This window comes from Brassica napus, chromosome C2 (assembly GCF_020379485.1).
Source record: "Brassica napus cultivar Da-Ae chromosome C2, Da-Ae, whole genome shotgun sequence".
Taxonomy (NCBI): domain Eukaryota; kingdom Viridiplantae; phylum Streptophyta; class Magnoliopsida; order Brassicales; family Brassicaceae; genus Brassica; species Brassica napus.
Genome location: NC_063445.1, coordinates 52,248,571 through 52,262,317, shown reverse-complemented (window position 1 = coordinate 52,262,317; position 13,747 = coordinate 52,248,571). Strand labels below are relative to the sequence as shown.

Genomic DNA, 13,747 nt, shown 5'->3' with positions numbered 1-13,747 from the left:
GATGTATAAATTGGAAAAGGCTTCTCTATGGTATGTATTAATCGTAAAGAGGTACAACAAAAAGGGCATCACAAAATCAGCCATAGTAATAGGTTGCAAGACAAGTGTAAGCTAATGTCTTATAACTTTATATCAGGACAAGGCTTCTCTATTGTTTCAAGCATAGCCTGGAATTTTGTTTTGCCAGATCAGATGGTTCCATCATTACCATTACACTGTCAATGTCTAGTCTTCATCATCGTCTTCATCATCTCCATACTCCATCAGTTTTATTAAAGTATCTGCAACATCAGGGGATGACTGATCAAAAATCTGATGATATGTTATGCTTAAGTTACACAAGAACAGAGTGGGTTAATTCTAGTCTTATACCTGGAACTGGATTTGGTTTCTTAATAGTGATTTGGTCCTCCTGTAATCTTGGAGCTGGAGGTTGTTTTGATGGTGTAAATCGCGGTGGTGGAGGAAGCATGGTTCTCGATGATGGAGGAGACACATCCCTCGAAGGTGGTGGTTGGATGGTCTTTGGTGGAGGAGGAGGCATCATGGAACGTGGTGAAGGCAGTGATTGCACTCCATTTGATCTCGGCTCAACTATATTCTTTGGAGCAACTTCACCTGCCATTGCTAACTCTGGCTGCTGCAAAACAAATGATAGGGATATAACATTGCCATTTTACAATGTTAGATAATTGTATTTTACAAGAATGACTGCAAACACATGGTGCCTTCAATATTAAGAATACCCTGTGAAACATTCAAACCAATGGCCCACGGGTCCAGAATCAGCTAGTTAGCTTCTTAGAAGTTCAGAAAAATACCTGGAATAGCAAGGAAAAAAGTTAGCACATGACGAAACTATTAAAGTAAAACTGAAAGAATGTATCAGAAACCATGGACTTCCACGATAATTGTAATTCCCCAATAAAAAGTTTTCGTAATCAGGTTTGAAACTTTTATAAACAGTAAAAATTCACACACACAAATGCTTATGAAGATATAGCTACACTTACATACTACTTAACCTTTAAACTTCCAGAAGACAATTTTTCAACAGTACCCAAAATATCTAACCATTTTCCCATTTAAAACACTTACCTGATCATTGCTTATTGCTTACACAAGTTTCAAACAACCATAAACACAGGTTCTCACAAGATAACTTAGTTATGGAAGATACCATGGGCTTCGAACCATCCGTTTCTCCCTAAAACCATTGCAATTCCAGAAAAAGTTATGTTACCTCTTTGGATTTTGCTGTGACTTTACAATCAGCTGGTAGCTCCTGAAACTTTCGCTTCTGGGGTGGACGCCTTTCCGTTTCCTTACTTGGAATATCACTTGGCTTTGATAAGGCGGCAGCTGTCAACAAAGTAGGAGGCACGGTGGAGACAACAGGAGAAACAGATAGCTTAAGGACTTGAGCGACTTGTTGCAGTGGAGTGGCTTGAGGGTATATCCCGGCATACCCACTATAACTAGTTCCACCAGCCGCAGGTTGTAAGTAACTGACTGGACTTGGTCGCAATTGCCCACCGTTTGAGATCCCTGGAGGGTGCTGCAACACTGGAAACTGAGGATACAGAGTTGTTGTTGCTGGAGGAACTGGATATGGATTAACAGCATTTGGCGGTGTCATCAAACCATATGATGAACTCAAATTTGGCTTTTGCGCGGTTTCAGAACTCGGAGCTCCGGCAAGCAGTTGCTGTGGTGGTGGTACAGCACCATACACCTTGCTTGAGGAAACCCTACAAATTTTTGTAAGACAACCATAAGTAAAGACGAGAAGATGATGAAAACAGGGAGAAAGCCTATTATCTATGGCAACATTTTGAAGATACCCTGGAGAATAAAATGAACCTTGAAGCCCCGAACTCTACACTGATTGTATCCATAAGATTCTCAGCTAAACGTTTTGCATCGTCAATGCTCTTCTGGTTGCTACTAGACAACAACAGATGCAATTGTTGCTGTGCTTCTGCAATAATGCGTAAAAAAGAAACAGGAAGCTGCATTACATTACATAAATAACATCTTTAAGATGAGACAAAGGTAAAAATTACCTTCACCATGTTGGTTCTCAAGGCACCCTGAACCACGCCCTCTTAGTACAACGGTTGCTCCTGTTTCATTCATAATGTGATTTATATACTGATCCTGCATGTAGGAAAGCCAACCACCAACAACACAAAAAAACGTTCTCTCCCGGTTGCACGGAGATGTCGGAGAGAGCTTCAACATTAGAACCTCTCGAATTCATAACAAATATAATGCAAAAGTAAAACAAAGATGAGAACCTATAGCAATAGACAAGCACTTCTACTGATTCTTTTATACAGTTTTAAGTTATAAAATAAGGAAAGGTGCTGAACTATTTTATATAGGACTGTAGATTCAGTTCTTTTGACGTAAATTTGAAATTAAAAAAAGGGTAGTACGAGATTGAAAGAAGACTGACGTTAGGCCCACGGATACGAGCAGCAACGTTAGATGATGGGTCAGCTTCAAAACCCAAATAAACGCATGTGTTCAGCATCTGCAAACATAGTTCAGTTTATTGCTTCCCCCATCTCATAAGTAAAAAAAAAAAAAGAAGTGTGACACTACACTATCTACCTTGACCGTCTGAGAACCTACCAACCCGACCTGTGAGTTTGTTTTCTGTTTCATCATCTCCTCAATCATAGCTGCTGCTCGATCAACTGCTAAAATTCGCTCTGAAGTCTCTTTTAACTGCAGTTGTGATAACAAACATAAAACACAGGCCCAAATTCTCAAAGCTGAAAGGTAATATAAAGATTCTAACATTACGGTATACAGAGTCTTTTTAGCCATAAACGTTTAACTTTTTTTCCCCTCACATGTCAAAAACATCTCGACCATCATTATACACAACTATTACCAGTAAATCTCCGAAAAAAAAGAAAACAGAAGCAACTTTAGTCACACAGTAAAGCACTAATCATCAGCTAATTAGCCTACCCCTTTCAACCCCCGCTTGACTAGTGTGCTGTTAAGATAAAAAGGATAACATACATGGGCAGCAGCAGAGATGTGAAGATATAATGGCTTTTCACCATCAGGAGGTGCATTTGGAGGACGATACTTGCCCCTACAAGAACAAAATTCATCAATCCAAATTAGAAAAGATTATTGTAGAAAAATAAAAATTCCGTGGGTTAGATGTTGGACAAACCTAGTAATCACGACAGCACCAGTAGACCTCTGAATCTGCAAGAAGAATAGACGCTAAAAAACACGAGAAGGGATAAATATTATGCACCGAAAACCACACACACGCTTACTTCTTCTTGAGTTGAGCGTTTAGTAAGCTTGTGCCTAAGAGAAGCCTCGGCATCGTTGATAACGATTTCTCTAGCTATATTCAACTCATCCTGGATGGATATGCCACAAAAAAAAAAAAAAAATACAATGAATCATCATGTTAGCATTACAGGGATAAAAGGATAAAAGAAAGAGACCATATTTGGGGCGGTTGTGGAATCTCATACATTAACAGATAAAGCTGTACCAGCCACATGGTAAAACTAGTAATAACGAGAGAAAAAAACTACACTATTCGATTCAGATAAACAACATTATCAATGCAATAGCTAACTAAGAGAAGAGCTGAGGCCCAAAAGAGAGTAAGAGTTGCAGTCCTCTAACGAATCTAAAACCGGATACAGAAAAACCAAAAGACATGATGATTCAAATAAACAATCATCTATGCAATAGCGAAGTTCAGAAAAGAGCTCTAAAAGAGCAAATATTCTAAAAATCAGTCTAGAGGTTTGAAGGAAACTAACGCCTAACCACCTCCTAAACATATCATCTATCATCTATGCAACTGCTAAGTTTAGAGAAGAGTAGTGTTGTAAAAATCGGTCTAGGGGTCAAATTGGGTTTGAAACGAAACGATTATTTCAGAGGCGTCTGCCTAACCACCACACCACTTAGCTAGGGTAAGAGTGAATTACTTGAATAAGTTTTGGAAGCGGGGTTTGGAACAATGGAGCAGGAGGAACCTTGCCTAATCGAGGAAGCACAACTCCAGCTGCAACAAGCTGCTCCGCGGGCTGGTCCCACTTTCTCTTTCTCCTGCCCATCAATTTCGACAACAATTAGGATGCAAATTGGGTAAAGCAGCAAAATCCAAATTTACAATTCGCATCAGCAGTAAAAAAAAAATTACCTAATTGATTTTTACGAAAAAATTGCATCAGATGGTAGAGATTAAAAAATAAGTGAGATTGGAATTGGTTTTAAGGAAGGGGAAAAGAGGTAACCTTTGCCTCGTTCGTGAAGCCGAGTCGCTAGGAGGAACCCTAGCCTCCTCATCGCCGTTGTCTGTCATCTTTCTTCAATATAGAAAGTTGGAATCTTTAGGATTTCACGGCTACAAGGAAGAGGAACAAGGATGAACGATCAGATGGAAGAAGCTCCACTAATCGCAGAGTGGAATGTAAATCGGACGGCCTACAATTTTCCTTTTTTTGGCCTTTATTTACATAAAAGAAGTTGTAACTTGGTGGGTATCCTCTATCTATAAATTTTGCAGCTTACTTAAAATTGAGGTTTTTTTTTTTTTTTTGGCAACACTTTGGGTTTAATTTGATAAGTATGATAGTATTGGAAACCCTAGAACAGTTTTAAAAAATATATAAACAACATAATAGTATAAAAAATAACAGAAACCGTTGAACAGTTTAAAAAAAAATATACTAATACTTAAAAGAAAAAAAATAACAGAAACCGTAGAACAGTTTAAAAAAAAAAGCAGCCCACAACCCATGATTCTTTCTTTGTCCACCATACTTTTCTTTTGATTTTTTTTAACAGTTTCTGTGTTTGTATTGTTTTCGATTAAGTTAATTATTGTCTAATTTTTTAATCTTCCATTATTAAAAATTCTTTCAGTTCTATTGGTGAAACTGTTTTCCAATATCTTTATCGTCCCACTACCTTCACTTTTTGCATCTAAATAAACTGAAATTTCCACCTTTAAAAGATCAAAAAAACGGTAAATTATAAGTTTCACATAAAACACAGAAAATTTCTAACACATGTATTCATTGTGTAAAATATTTAAGCACGGAAGACATAGAACAAGAAGCACCAACTCCTCGAAGTCTAATAATTATGGTGATGAAATGTCTTAACACTTATTTAAAGCTCCATCAAATGGTTCGTTTCTCAAATGCGTTCACGACCTTGAGTTCATCCACAAAAGCAGTTGTCAGCTATTAAAGGTGTGTATTTATGTATTCATTTAAGCGGTAAACAACGGTAACTAAAGCTTTTTCTCAAAAAAAAAAAAAGTAACTAATGTAATGTTTTTCATCTTTGATTTGACAATTATTTTGCCCTTGCTATGCAAGGGCCATAATACTAGTTTCTTTTAAACAAGAAGAAGTTCAAGACTGAATTCCATAATCTATCTCAAACCCAAAAATCACAGCATGAACTTGGAAATTAATGTTGTTAAGAAGAAGACACAAGGCCATTCAGATATATATGATCCTTCACTTTGCAGCATCAACTACATTTCAAAATCTTCCAACAATATCCACCAAAAATTATGGAATTGGTGGACATTCACCGTGCACTGCATGTTAGACTTTGATTGATAAAGCATTAGCATTATGTTCTATATTATCCAATTAATATTTGTTAAAAGAGCATTTAGAGAAATATTTACTAAATGTTAATGCTCTCCAAATGTTCTCCGGTCAATGCTCTCATATAAAACTTTTAAAGAGCATTTGCATTTATAATTTATAAAATTAAAGAAAATATATAATTAATTATTTTATTTTATTTAATAATATCATAAATTATTTTTATATCCAGGAAATAAAAATTTGATTTATAAAATAAATTTACAATAACTTTTTTAAAATAGAATTTCACATTTAAAATAAGATTTTATTTAAAAGCTAACAATGATGCATGTTTTCTGATATGCCACTCGGATTTTGATAATACCACAGGCACATAGTGAGTTCCATTATAGTATTTTTGACATTTCAATTTTTCGTATTTTCTTAAGTTATGCTCACTTGCCTAAGAAAGTTTTATGTTATGAAAAATCCTCAGGTCAAAGTTTCATAGCCGTGAAAATATTATTACAAGATCAGTAGTTCCACTGAAAAACGTTGTTAGAATGCAAATGCCAAGGATCCTATCCGAGCCTCTACACTGTCTTCCTCAGTAACCATAGGGTTTTTTGGAAAGTAAATATAGGGATAATGTGTAAATTTCATCGTAGATTCTTAGAGCATGATTAAACCATAACCCCATTTTGAGTTTCTTATTGATTATTTTAGTAATTAAAATTAATTAAGAACTTTAGTTAAGTGTTGCCTTGATTTTGGGTCTCCAATGGTAGTTTCTTATTTTAGGGTTCTTAAAAAAAAAATTAAGAACAAAAACAAAAGTGTTGGGTGAACAAGAATGTTGATTCAAGAGAGATGATGACTGATGAGAGAAGATGCGTGATGAATGAAGAAGAGTGTTGTGTTGTGTTGTGAATAAAAGTTTGGTGTTTATAAAAGTTTATATAGACACAAAGTATCACCAACCAGTCTGATTCTTTAAAACTCCTTAACAAATCTTTACACAAGAAAACAAGAGACCGTGACTGATAATACACAAGAACAAGTATGACTTACCTGATCCAGTGATTGCACTGGCACAAAGATCACGCCCTGTAAGTGCTAAAGGTATACATGCTGCCTGCATTTGCAACATAGTTTCCTCGCCTCGCAATACACTGAAATCTATCCTGAAAATCAATACCAATAGTAGCCTGAAAATTAGCAAAAAAAAAACATAAACTACTGAGAAAAAGGAAGATCATTTGAGTATAATGATGAGAAAGCAAGCATGGTGTACTTACTATTACGTGCTCAAACGTAATGATCACATTTTACAAACCAAGATCGTATACTTTTTCTCATTCATAAACTGGATCACTACTTAGATACATATCCATTGCGTTTCTACGATCTTCTACACGACTACTACATTCACGAGTATGAACAACAACCAAAACTCAGTGATCACAACTCTAAACTGCAATGAGAAGCTAAAGGAGATTGCAAACATGATCCTTACTACTGATTGTTAAGTCTCATACACTAACAACAATCTACAAATCAATATTAGAGACTTTCTATCATTCATCAATTGAGATCAACGCGAGCTAGTTCAACTTCACTAAGACGAAAGCGTGATCGGTAATACATGAGGAGAAGTAATAGAAAAAACAGAGCAAATGATGAACAAACTTGCAAACATACCATGCATGTATAACCTGTTAGCAAACTCATAACTAGATGATTAAACACATCATGTCCAACTTCACAATCATTAGAAAAAAACACATAAGACACATATCAACATGTTTGTCAAATCTTCATTAAGAAAGAAAACTATAACAGAGAACGAAACTCGTTTGTAGCAAAATCTACAACACATGTAAAGAAGAGAACCACCAGTTAGTTACTTTCTTTCTCATGAGCTCAGGGTTGCCTATGCTATCACCAAGAACAGCTCGAAGCTCTTCATCATCTTTACAAGCACTCTCCAGTACTCTGTTTCACACAAATTCACCAAAAGGTTCACACTTTCTCACGACATAGGCATAAAGACAAACACTTGGAGTGCAAAAGAGAGTACTTGGCCCAAGCAAGAACAGCTTGTGCTCTCCCGGCAGTAACCTCGTTTCCTCTCCCGGCTAGAAGATATCGGAACAGCGTCGTCCGCGGAGACGTAGCCAGAGGAGGTTTTGTTCTTCTCATCCTCGGCGATGATCTTTGGGATGTCATCTGTATGCCGATACTCAGACAAGTTGTTCAAACTCACACTCTTTCTCATGGCTTACGGAGATGGCAGAAGTTGAGACCCTACCGACGTGTTGACGGAAAAGACGATTGAGAAACGAAGAAGCAGAGGAGAATGAAGGATGTGTTGACATGTGTCCACTAAGAGCCGCCTCCTCCTTTCCCTAATTAAGAAACGTATCTTCCATTATTATGTGTTTTTGATTTTTCTTTAAGTCAAAATTAAGATAAGAACTCCACTAAGAGCTTGGGATAATCCTGCTCTTAAGGTAATTAGGAAGATACTTTAGTTTTCATTGTATAAATCTTCCTCGCAGACTCACAGTCAACGACTCACAGGTACTCTAACATCTGTAAATTACCTTGATATGTTTATGTAATAACTTTTTGAGTTATATTCATAGGGAGACATGGGTAATACTAATATATTGGAGGTGAAAAAATCGCAAGAAAAAACATTTCTAGTGTTTTTTATTATGCAAAGTAGCTTTTTATTGGATAAATATCTAAATATTTAAAATACATGCCCAAAATCCATATTATTTTAATTAAAAAGATGCATAATAAATAAATTTGACGGTGTGAATCTAGAAAAAAGGAAATTTTCCTTTACTAATAGTAGACTTGTAAAAACAATCGTCGAAATCCTCCTAGGAAAGGGAAATTTACCTTTTAGTCCATTCTCATCCATCACCATCTCCTATAAAAACAACAACAAACTTACATCAAATCTCAAGTATCAACCCATCCTATAACAACAAACAAAACAATCATCCCACAAGAACAAAGAAACCCTCAACACCTAAGAATAATGGACACTTGCTTGGACTGCAAGAGAGTCACCGAGACGGTGATCGACATAAGAACCGGCGACACAATCTGCACAGAGTGTAGCCTCGTCATCTCCGATCACTACATAGACGACAGCCAAGAATGGAGAACGTTCGCCAACGACGATAACAGCAACGACCGAGACCCTAACCGCGTCGGTGCTCCCACCAACCCTCTTCTCAAATCCGGCGGTATCGGCACCATCATCGACACAACTACCTCCAGCTCCAAGAATGACTTGTGCCGCGTGCAGAATCTCGTCAGGAACTCTGAAGAGGATATGATCGTGAAAGCGTGCAAAGAAATCAAGAGAATGACGGATGATCTAGGTCTTGTTAGCGGTGTCGAGTTTAGGGCTTGCGAGATTGTGTCCAAGTTAGATGGTGACTACAGGAAGAGACTAAGCAGACAGAAACACTTTGTCGCTGTCTGTGCGGCCGCTGTTTCAACGGCGTGTCGTGAGATGAATCTCTCGAGGACGTTGAAAGAGATCTCTATGGTAGCTCACGGTGTGAGTTTGAAAGAAATAAACAGAGCGAGTATGGCTATAAGGCGTCTACTTCAGTCAGATCAAGCGGAGACGACAGATTCTTCTTCTTGTGCTGCTCCTCAGGTGATTATCAAAACAAGAGAACTTGTACGCCGGTTCTGTTCTAAACTAAACATAACCGAAAGAGAGACAAAGGCCATTGGAGAAGCTGTTGAAGTAGCTGAGAATTTCGATATCCGGAGAAACCCTAAGTCGGTTCTAGCTGCTATTATCTTCATGATCTGTCAGCTATCTCAGACCAATAGGAGACCTACTCGAGGTGATTAAAACAATTCTTCTTTAGTTCTTTACTTTTTTTAAAACTAGAAGTTTAAGGTAACTTGGACTGTAAGGTAGGGCTAGTTACTGATAATTCTTGTTTTTTTTTTGTGTGCAGAAATTGCGATCGCTGCGGAAGTTGTGGAGAATACTATCAAGAGCTCTGCTAAGGATATGTACCCTTACGCATCAAAGATTATACCCGAATGGTATGCTTCTGAAGAAAAGGTCAAGAGGTTAGGAGGTATCATAGGATCTTGGGATGCTGCAAAACTTTAACACATAGGGAAAGCCTCTAGTTGCGTAAGAAGTTTTAGAATTTATCATATTGAAGTAGATCGCTTAGATTAGATATATGCTCGGATTAAAGATTTATGCAGTCTTTTTCTATTATTTATATAACGAAAATGTATCTAGCCGCAAGTAGAGAATTAATAGAATCTATGTTTACATATATGGTTAAATAAACAACCTTTTTGAGAAGCTTAAAAGAGGTTAAATCACATTCTTATTCTCGTGCAGAATAAATAATGTTAGGGCGTGTTCGTTTCTCCATCTCTCATCTCCATCCAGCTGATCCATCTAGATGATTTATCCAAATTTTAAGGGCTGTTCGTTTTTCTATCCAGATGAGCTATTTAAATGAACCATTTGGATGAATTTTATGTTCGTTTCTTGTTTTTCATTTTCATCCAGATGAGTGTAATAAACCAATTACAAATTTACCCTTGTTTTGATCTAATCATATGTTTGATATTAATTTTAACTATACTAAATTTTTTATTTAGTCTAAAATATATTTAAACTAAAATTATTTTAAAATTAGCATTTTGACATTTACAAATTTTTATTTTATATAAATTTATTAATTTTTATTTAAATTTGCATTAAAATTAACTACAACTATAACTTTAAATAAAACTCATAATACAAACTTTAAATAAAACTCATAATACAAACTCAAATTTGAATAAACTTCTAAGCAACTCAAAGTAGAAATTCAAAGTGGAATTTGCGGAAAAAACGTATTTTCACGATTTTGGCGGGAAAACATAATTTTACAGTTTTGGCAATACGCTTTTGCGGTTTCAACGAGAAAGTGCGTTTTTACGGGTTTGGCGAGAAAATGCATTTTTACGGTTTTGGTGGGAAACCTTGTTTTTACAGTTTTGGCTGGAAACCGTGTTTTTACGGTTTTGGTAGGAAAATGCATTTTTACGGTTTTGGCGAGAAGCCGTGTTTTTACGGTTTTGGTGGGAAAATGTGCTTTTATGGATTTGGCGAGAACCCGTGTTTTTACGGTTTTGGCAGGAAAACGTGTTTTTGCGGTTTTGGTGAGAAAACATAATTTTACAGTTTTCGCGGAAAATGCGTTTTGCGGTTTTGGCTGAAAACGGTGTTTTATGGTTTTGGTAGGAAAACGTGTTTTTATGGTTTTGGCGGGAAAACACGTTTTATGCTTTTGGTTGGAAAACGCATTTTTATGGTTTTGGCAGAAAAACACGTTTTTTTGGTTTTGGCGGGAAAACACGTTTTGCGGTTTTGGCGGGAAAACATGTTTTGCAGTTTTGGCGGGAAAACATGTTATTACGGTTTTGGCGGGAAAACATAATTTTATGGTTTTGGCGAGAAAACGTATTTTTACGGTTTTGGCGGGAAAACATATTTTTACGTTTTTGTGGGAAAATACATTTTGCGATTTTGGCACAAAAATAAGTTTTTGTAAGAATCTGCGTTTTTGCGGTTTTTGCGGTTTTTGCGGAAAAACGTGTTTTTGCAGTTTTGGAGAGAAAACGCATTTTTGCGGTTTTGACGGAAAACTGTGTTTTATAGTTTTTGCAGAAAAACATCTTTTGATGTGAAAGTGCATTTTTGTGATTTTGATGAGAAAATCAGTTTTGGCGAGAAAGTTTATTTTTACGAGAAAATTACGATTTTAGCTATTTTATGGTTTTGGCGAAAAAATGCAATTTGTTGTTTTGATGAAAAAATGCATTTTTGTGGTTTTTTTTCATTTTTCATTTTTCATGAGTGACAATAATATTAGGTTTAAGTTTGTAATTTGTTAATTACATGAGGGTATAATAGACATTATACCATTTTGACAAACTCATCTCCATCCAGATGATCCAATTTGGATTAGACTAAATTTTTAAAACTCATTCAGATGAACCATCTAAATGACTTGTACTTTTAATGGCTAAACGAACAAAACTCTCACCTTCATCCAGATGGTTCATCTGAATGGAGAAACGAACAGCCCTTACATGTATCTATATTTTGTTGTATTGGTATTTTTTTAAAGCAATCTACTATTTCATATCTAGTCTAGCTTGTAATATAATAAAATCTTTGTTGTTAGCTTTAAAACATCACTAGATTTTGATCCGCGCTTTGCAAGCGCATAATATTTTAAAATGATTTTTTTTACTAATAATTTTATAAATATTTTGTTAATTTGTAAGATTTTTTTGTATTTAAAATAATTTTCATTTAAATCAGTGTTTTTAAATTTGACCCGAACCCGCGGTCAAACCGATTAATCCGGTGATTCGATAATTTGATTTAGGTTTTTAAAAATATCACTATAACCCGAGAATTAACCGATTGAACCGATGGGTGACCGATATGTAATCCATTTTGATTTAGATTGTTATAGTTTCATAATTTGTCACTTTTTAATCCAAATTTTAAAAGTTCATTGTTTTGCAATTTTATGAAATTATGACGTTTCTACAAAATTTTGATAGAGAAAATGTTAGAAATCAAATAATTAAGAACTATAAATATGTCTTGAACATATTACTACTTTTTATATATCTTAATTAATTTAATTATAACTGTTTTGTGTAATTTATCTTTTTATAATTATTATAATCAGTTTAAATTTGTGTTAAGCATTTTTCTGTAAATAACATATTTTTTGAACATTTTTCATAATTATTTTTGCTATTATATTTATTGTACAATTTATAACTTTATGTTTTTTTATATTATGGTTATTATTGAATTATTATGCTACTTAAATAATATAACAATTATTTAGAAAATATAAATAAATTAATCCGTTAATTTAATTGATTTATTATTGAACTTTTGTAGTATTTAAACCTGTAAAATAAGTTCTATTTATTTTCGTTGTTATATAAATTATTTGAATTTCGTTGTTGATACATGCATAGTAATATAAAAATAAGTATATTTGGAAACATGGATAGTAGTATAAAGAAAGCAATATTAATGATTTAATGTAACTTTAATTATAAAGTTGAATGTTATATTTAATTTAAAGACTTATTTTTGGGTTCACTCCTAGGGTGAAATCCATAGGATTGTGTTATTTCATATTCGATATTTTTATTTAAAAAAAAATAAAATATTGTCAAGTTATATTATGTTTTTAAAATAAAAATGTAAAAAATAAATATATAAAAATAGTAATAGCTACAGAAAAAATATTTAAAAGAAAAATAGTTTTAACATCATCAACAAAACACTAAATCACAAACCCTAAATCCTAATCCCCAAACCTTAAATTCTAAACCGTACACCTTTGGATAAACCCTAAACATTTGGATAAATCCTAAACTCTAAATCAAAAACATGAAACACTAAAACACTCAAGGGTTTAAGGTTTAGGATTTAGGGTTTAGGGTTTAGTGTTTTTGATTTAGATTTTAGGATTTATCCAAGGGTTTAGGGTTTATCCAAGGGTTTAGGATTTAAGGTTTACGGTTTAGTATTTTGCTAATGACGTTAAAAATAATTTTTTTTAAATTTTTTTCTGTAATTATATTTATTTTATTTATTTATTTATTTTTACTTTTTTTAATTTTAAAAACAAAATATAATTTAAAAATATTTTGATTTCTTTTTTGAAAGATTTCGAATATAAAGTAACACAATCCTATTGGTTGGTGAATCTATAGGTTCACTCCCTAGGGTGAACCCAAGAATAATTTTAATTAAAAAACTTACAAAATAAATTTTAGGTCCAATACAATATTTATGTTTTAACAAGATAGATATAGTATTGTTTTTACTTGTAATTATAAAACATTTCATTAAGGATAGAAATTAGCAATGATGCTCTTTAAATAGTATTGATCATTATATAAATTTAAACTAGCTTACAGTAAAAGGTACATAACTGATTATACAAAATTGTCGTCATTTCAAAAATCCAATTTAACTCTTTACTACTCAAATAAAGTTTATAACTTTAATTGAAAACTAGTTTTTTATGTGCGCGTCCGCG

The 13,747-nt window shown here is 34.2% G+C and overlaps 2 protein-coding genes across 6 annotated transcripts; one reads left to right on the top strand and one right to left on the bottom strand.

The window, feature by feature from the left end:
* Positions 1-6: 6 nt before the first annotated feature.
* Positions 7-7,985, bottom strand: LOC106382176 (protein RIK). Of its 5 annotated transcripts, none has more exons than XM_013822147.3 (15): positions 7,687-7,985; positions 7,514-7,601; positions 6,678-6,790; positions 4,293-4,402; positions 3,984-4,104; positions 3,309-3,398; positions 3,200-3,234; positions 3,040-3,115; positions 2,620-2,736; positions 2,462-2,539; positions 2,067-2,160; positions 1,864-1,981; positions 1,244-1,751; positions 373-640; positions 7-281 (listed from the first exon to the last, which is right to left on the bottom strand). In XM_013822147.3, the coding sequence occupies exons 4-15, from the start codon at positions 4,358-4,360 to the stop codon at positions 226-228; spliced, it is 1,629 nt and encodes a 542-aa protein (XP_013677601.1). In that variant the 5' UTR covers positions 4,361-4,402; positions 6,678-6,790; positions 7,514-7,601; positions 7,687-7,985; the 3' UTR covers positions 7-225. The 5 variants fall into 5 exon arrangements, 3 of the variants coding, with proteins under 3 accessions (XP_013677601.1, XP_013677599.1, XP_022552850.1); XM_013822145.3 differs by having other exon boundaries at positions 7,503-7,601; positions 7,687-7,970; XM_022697129.2 differs by lacking the exons at positions 6,678-6,790; positions 7,514-7,601; positions 7,687-7,985 and having other exon boundaries at positions 373-637; positions 4,293-4,557.
* A 200-nt stretch (positions 7,986-8,185) lies between these two features.
* Positions 8,186-11,016, top strand: LOC106380366 (plant-specific TFIIB-related protein 2). Its single transcript, XM_013820129.3, has 2 exons — positions 8,186-9,490; positions 9,608-11,016. The coding sequence occupies exons 1-2, from the start codon at positions 8,662-8,664 to the stop codon at positions 9,766-9,768; spliced, it is 990 nt and encodes a 329-aa protein (XP_013675583.1). The 5' UTR covers positions 8,186-8,661; the 3' UTR covers positions 9,769-11,016.
* The last annotated feature ends 2,731 nt before the right edge of the window (positions 11,017-13,747 follow it).